This window comes from Bos mutus, chromosome 2 (genome assembly GCF_027580195.1).
Source record: "Bos mutus isolate GX-2022 chromosome 2, NWIPB_WYAK_1.1, whole genome shotgun sequence".
In the NCBI taxonomy this organism is placed as follows: domain Eukaryota; kingdom Metazoa; phylum Chordata; class Mammalia; order Artiodactyla; family Bovidae; genus Bos; species Bos mutus.
In genome coordinates this window covers 20,379,534-20,385,533 of record NC_091618.1, presented here as the reverse complement: position 1 = coordinate 20,385,533, position 6,000 = coordinate 20,379,534, and the positions used below count along the sequence as shown (strand labels likewise).

At 40.2% G+C, this 6,000-nt stretch overlaps 1 protein-coding gene across 10 annotated transcripts in view; it reads left to right on the top strand.

Annotated features, from left to right (window-relative positions):
* Positions 1 to 257: 257 nt before the first annotated feature.
* The window catches only part of MFF (mitochondrial fission factor), a 28,975-nt gene continuing 23,232 nt past the window's right edge, over positions 258 to 6,000 (top strand). For 3 of the 10 annotated variants that reach the window (XM_070385682.1, XM_005890136.3, XM_070385636.1), the window contains exons 1-4: positions 259 to 446; positions 3,509 to 3,620; positions 4,397 to 4,572; positions 5,511 to 5,731. In XM_070385682.1, coding sequence (XP_070241783.1) covers positions 4,535 to 4,572; positions 5,511 to 5,731 — 259 coding nt within the window. In that variant the 5' untranslated portion in view covers positions 259 to 446; positions 3,509 to 3,620; positions 4,397 to 4,534. Of the gene's footprint in view, positions 447 to 3,508; positions 3,621 to 4,396; positions 4,573 to 5,510; positions 5,732 to 6,000 lie in introns of all 10 variants that reach the window. The other 7 variants (XM_070385655.1, XM_070385631.1, XM_070385704.1 and 4 more) reach the window with 5 other exon arrangements.

Below are 6,000 nucleotides of genomic sequence, written 5' to 3'. Positions count from 1 at the left end.
AACCACTTGCAGAGCGGGCGAAATATGCAGATTATTAGGCCTCACACCAGTTCTGATTTTGATGCGGACAGTCCTGAAAACTAATTATTTAACTAGCTACCGAAGGTTTACCTTTTAAACACGAGATGCGGTGGGCGCACTTTGCCCACAACAAAGATGTCGCGGAACCGCCGTCGTACAGCAGCGCTCCTCTACGTGGGTCTTGCGTCCGCCCTTCCTCGCGTCACATGACCACGAACCTGTCTCAACTACAGCTCCCGGAAGGGACCAGTCCCGGGCGTTCTCGCGTCTCTCTTTCTCTCCCCGCCCGCTGCGGGCGTCTCCGGCCGGTGATTTGCCCGGGCGCCTCCGTGCGCTCGGCCAACGGCCTCTGAGACCGCCCACCCGAGCACCCCGGGAGCCGGCGGGCGGCGGCCCTCGCCGGGGACCCTCCAGCGGGCCCAGGGGTGAGTGCTGACGTCTTCCCGACCCGGGATCCGCGGCCCGAGCCGGATGCGGGGCCTAGCGCTGTGGCCGGTATCCTCCGGCTATGGAGCGACCGGCTGGGCCGGTCCATGGTGCGGTCTTGGCCTTCCCCAGGGGCCTCCCCGCTTCAACCCTGACCTTTCCTCCTTCTCGGGGCGTTGCTCCCCCCTTTAGTGTCTGAGGAAAGCACGGGAGAGCAGCGCACCCTGCTGCAATCGTTCTGGGGCTAACCTTGCCCGCTTTAGTTCTGTGCCTTCGTTAGGTCGAAAAATTGAGTTTTCCATGTAGAAGATAGTTTCTGGCGTGGGAAAGCCTAAGGGCAACCTGAGCTTCAAGCGAGGCTTGAGTGGTAGTCTCCTGTCATGTTCCCAGCCAAGGTCCTGGTACCTTCCCGTATGACCTTGAACCCGACACCTGTCTCTTTGAAAGTCGTTTTTGGTTTGTTTTTCTTTTACTTTGTGTGTGTGGGGAGGCGGGACGTGTTGGAGAAGAAAAGCCTTGTTGGAAGCCCAGGCGCCCCGGGGAGGCCCCTGGTCGCGCCGATCAGGAAGCATCCTTGCTGCAGGTGTGGATGTCGGGAGATGCTCCAGGGTTTCCTTCCAGGAGCTGGAAACTGGAGAAAGCTCGGATTCCCCTTCCGTCAGCGTGTGACCTTCTTCGTCTGCAGGACGAGTTCCCCTTCTGCGGTAGAAGAAAACCACGGGCTGCCTCTTACTAGGGGCATTCTCGAGGGACGAGAACCCTTTCAAAAGTGGTGGCGTCTTTTAGTTGCAGAAGATAAAAAGCCTTAGCGCCTTTGTTTCAAATGTAGAACCAGTTGTATACAGGCCTCTCACCCCACAGAGGGACTTTAACTGAAGGATCTTAAGTGTTTTCTCTCCCTAGATGGAAAAAACATTTCTTTCGGTGTTGATTACATCACCTAATGAGATCCCAAAGGAAAAACCCTTAGGAAAATAGATTCGGAGAGAATTAGAACGATTTTGTTGTACCTTGGAGTCTCTGCCCGTGTAATTAAATTGTGTGTAGGACCTGCTATCTTTTTCTTTTTGGTTGCAAGCACTTGTGAGTTGGTTTTGCTCTTTAGTTTTTTTTCCCAAAGGAAATTGTGTTTTCTATCCCTTCCTGTCTGATAGGGCTACCGCTTTTATGATTACAAAGTTTAGTGGTTACTGTCTTCCTTTTGGTGTTGAAACTTGTTTCCTGTGGATTGATAGCCTTATTTTAAAATTCGTTAACTCGTATTTTTCCAACTTTTCAGTGACTTTTCTTTAAAAATAAACATGAATCCTGGGTTACTACGCTGTGATTTTCTTATACACCCATTATTTAAATGTGAAAGTCAGTCATGTCCAATTCTTTGCGACCCCATGGACTATACAGTCCGTGGAATTGTCCAGGCCAGAATACTGGAGTGGGTAGCCTTTCCCTTCGCCAGGGGATCTTCCCAACCCAGGAATCGAACCCAGGTCTCCCACATTGCAGACGTATTCTTTTTAAGTATAGTTGCTTGAAAAGAGAACTGAAATAGGGTGATCAGTATAAAAGCCTTGAACTAGGTCCACACAGTAAGTGACAAACAACCTGGCTTTTTTTTTTTTTTTGGTATTTGGGGAATTATAGAAATCTTTGTAACCATGATCAATTTGACCCAAGTTCTTTCTGTGACTTCCTGGGCTGTGTCTTTCGATCCCAGCATTCTAATACAGAAAATGAGAACATAAAGCTTGATTCATTATGTGCCCAAGTTGGGGACACTTTCTGTCACAGGATACTGGATGTGACTTGATTCTAGGTGGTTTGCGGGTAAGGGTTTTTTTTAAGAGTTATGTTTTTGTTACCTGTTTTTGTATGTGTACATTAAAGGATTTTGTCTCTTTAGTTATATCACAGAGACTCATGTACCTAGTAGATTGTAAGTGACAAAACTGGAGTTAATGTCTTAACTCCAGATGAGAAATTTATTTTCTTTTTTGCCAAAAGATACTACCAAAAATGTCATAGTCTAATGAGAGAGAGAGAGGGGAAAAAAATGAGATTTTGATCAAATTTGCTTAAGCAGAAAAGCCAGTAATTAAAACAGTACAATGTTAAATCTTAGTAGGAAAGTTTAATCTACCTTGTAAGTAGCTAAGATTGGCTACAGGAGAATTTGGCTTTTTCTAGAAGTTGTCTTTTCAGTGTCCATCTTTGGTGATTTAAATCCATGATACTTTACAAACTCAGAAAGTCTTGTAAACAAAGATGTTGCTGTAGAATGAAATGTTGAGACCCATGTTATGTAATAGTGGAAAGTTAATATGAAGGCTGAAATGTAGTGAATGGAGTGAAGAGAACAGCACATTTTGGGGAGATACTGTTCTAGCAATTTGCATCCCTTTTTTACTATTATAAAATTTCAGTTCATAATGTCTTAAGGCTGTACTCCTTTTGAAGTGTCTCTTTCAGTGTTATTTCCAAATACAAGCTTTTACTGTGCTTCAGGTACATGTAAGTATAAGAAGGCTATCTCATTTCTTATTTAGAATGATGCACAGAAATTGATAAGAGGTTACCTCATGGGATCAGTGGGACACTTTATTGTTCTGTATGTTCTTGTGTACTTTGTACCGTGTGCATGTGTTACTGGTTCAAATTAAATACTGAATTAAAGTTATGAATGAAATTAAATGAAAGTAGCTGGATGAAAATTTCGCCAGTGCATTTGTTTCTCCTTAATTTGTGTGTGTATATATACACTTACGTATACACCTCAGTATTAAGATTCTGTTAAACATATGTATATTTTGTCAGCTATGTTTTTCTAATTCAAATCAGAAACAGTAGTCTTTTATCTTGTATTAACTAGTGAATGGTTGTAGGGTTCTGTCTCCAGGCCTAAAATTGGTGGTAAGTTTGTTCATTTTTTCTTTATTTTAGTGGTTTTTTTAATGTAAGGCTATGCATCTTTAGTGGCTTTCATCATGCAGAGGATTTCCAGCAATGAATCTCTGATGTCAGTATCATCTAGTTTTTCAGTCAGCTCCTGTTTTTTCTCCCCCAGGGACAAAAGTGGCTCTAAATCCAGCACGTGCATACTGAGGCAAGTTAATGGATTTAATATGAAGCACAGAAGCAGATAATGCCAAACAGCAAGCAGTAATTGGTACACATTTGTGAGTAAAAATTATCTTTTGGGTCTGTTGTGTTAGTCTTTAAACCATCTGCATGCCAGATCCTTAAAATTCACACGTTTTGGTAAAGAATAAAAGGTGCAAGTTAGCAGTCATAATTAACCAATTGTCAGGGTGTAGCACCTTAACCAGCCTCTAAGATCTCTCCAAAGCATGTCAGTGACGTGGAGTTTGAGATGTGTGATATGTCTCTGACATGGAGTTTAGGAAATGTCCCCACTGTGACTTAAATTTATACTCCTTGATTTTTTAATTGTCTTTAATTTTTATTGACCTTGACTTAAGTATAATATCTTTCACTGAAAACTTAGTGTAATTTAGTTTTCAAAGTTATTTGCTTTTAAAGAAATCATTACTTATACATCAAATATTGTTACTGCAAATACATTTTTCTGCCTTTTACATTATCTTTGTGATTTCTTCATTTGTACTCAGTCTAAAAAAGAAAAGGATCCCCCCCTTCAGAATATAATACTTAAGAGGAATTTTGTGACAAAATGTTTTCTTCTAATCTGACTTCACATTTGTATATATGTTTGTTTAACTTTTCTTGACCCTGTTTGCAAAATCATAGTATAGTGAGTATGCTTAAAATGGCCCTTGTGATTTTTGAGGTAAAGAACTCTTTTTATGAGAGATTTGAACATTGGTTTTGGTTGAAATCCAAAAATAATTTTAAGTAGATATTTACTTTGATTCGTAGTTTTCATATGAAATGAATTGTTGAAATACTGATTTTTATTCTTTCTTTTTTACAGCTGGAAAAGCAGTGTCCGTGTTGTTATGTACACCTCCAAAAAAGTTCAGATCTGTAGGGGAATTGTTGTGTAAAGTAAACAACTCCAGGGTAGCAGTATTTTAATAGCTTTTATAGACGTGTATTTACTGTATTAAAAATGAGTAAAAGAACAAGCAATGACACATCACTAGGAAGGTCAGTGACATTTTATTCAGTTGAGCTGGTATTATAGGCTTGAGACATAGTGGCTTTAAAGCTGATTGCCCACAGGCTAATCATCTTTTACATCGTGATCAATATTTTTTTTATCTCGGGCAACTTCCTTTCTGCTGCTTTTCCTTGGAGCATGGATGCTTCTCTAATTTAGAAGATTTTGCAGTGCATATGTTTTGCCTTTCCCTTTGAAGGCATGTCATGTTTTTTTAAATATACATGCAAATATATTCAGTACAAATGATGAATAGTGTGAACCTTTCACACTATGGTCCCTCAAAATGAATGCATACATTAAGGCTTTATTAATGTATATTCTTTATTTGATTTTCAAAATTTCATCTCAGTCATCAGGTATACATTCAGTAAGAGACGTTTTAATTTGTATTTTGTGAAACTCAGGGGGGTTGCTTCTTTTTTAGTAAATTGAGAATTAACATTATTTACCTTCTGAATCTGATTTTCATCATTAAAAAGTTTTATTTTTTCCATGCATGATAGCAGTTTCTAATTTCATTTTTATAAAGTCCTAGCAGCTTCCCTTCAAATAATTCACTAGGAAATTTCTATTTGAGTTTTATTTTCGGCGGTTTTTAGTTATAAGCAGCATGCCTATCTGTTTATGCAGTGAGGAGGAGGAGAGTGTATCTGTGTGCATATTCATGTTGTAGTTATACACAAATTTTAAAAATCTGCTCCTAAGTAATAAACTCAAGGTGCAACTTCAACTAAGTGGGAAGGTATTATGTTGAGAAAAGCGTTTTCTTCAGTCTTGCATTTTTCCTTTGTATGTGTTCAGTACTCACAAACGAGAAGTCTTCTTGTGCTCTTTCTAAAGGTTTTGTCTTCTAACTTCACTGCATAGAGAAGACGGGCATTTTAGCACTCACTCACCCCGTCTGTAAATTTTTTGCCCGCAGAGTGAGTGGGGCGGCCTTTCCTTCTCCCACTGCTGCTGAGATGGCGGAAATTAGTCGAATTCAGTATGAAATGGAATACACCGAAGGTATTAGTCAGCGAATGAGGGTCCCAGAAAAATTAAAGGTAGCACCACCAAATGCTGACCTGGAACAAGGATTTCAAGAAGGAGTTTCAAACGCTAGTGTGATTATGCAAGTTCCAGAGAGAATTGTGGTAGCAGGTATTTTATATTTGTTTATAAAGTTGTCTGATAAACCTTTATATTACATGTTTTTATGAAAACTTTTGGAACTTTTCAAAATATTTAGAAAAAGGATTGGGGCCCACTCCAGTATTGTTGCCTGGAAGATTCCGTGGACAGAGGACCCTGATGGGCTGTAGTCCATGGAGTTGCAAAGAGTTGGATACAACTAAGCGACTGAGCACACAGGAAAGGGGTTGAGAAATGCAACTTTACATTTTCTTCAAAAAGTTTATTAATTACCATAG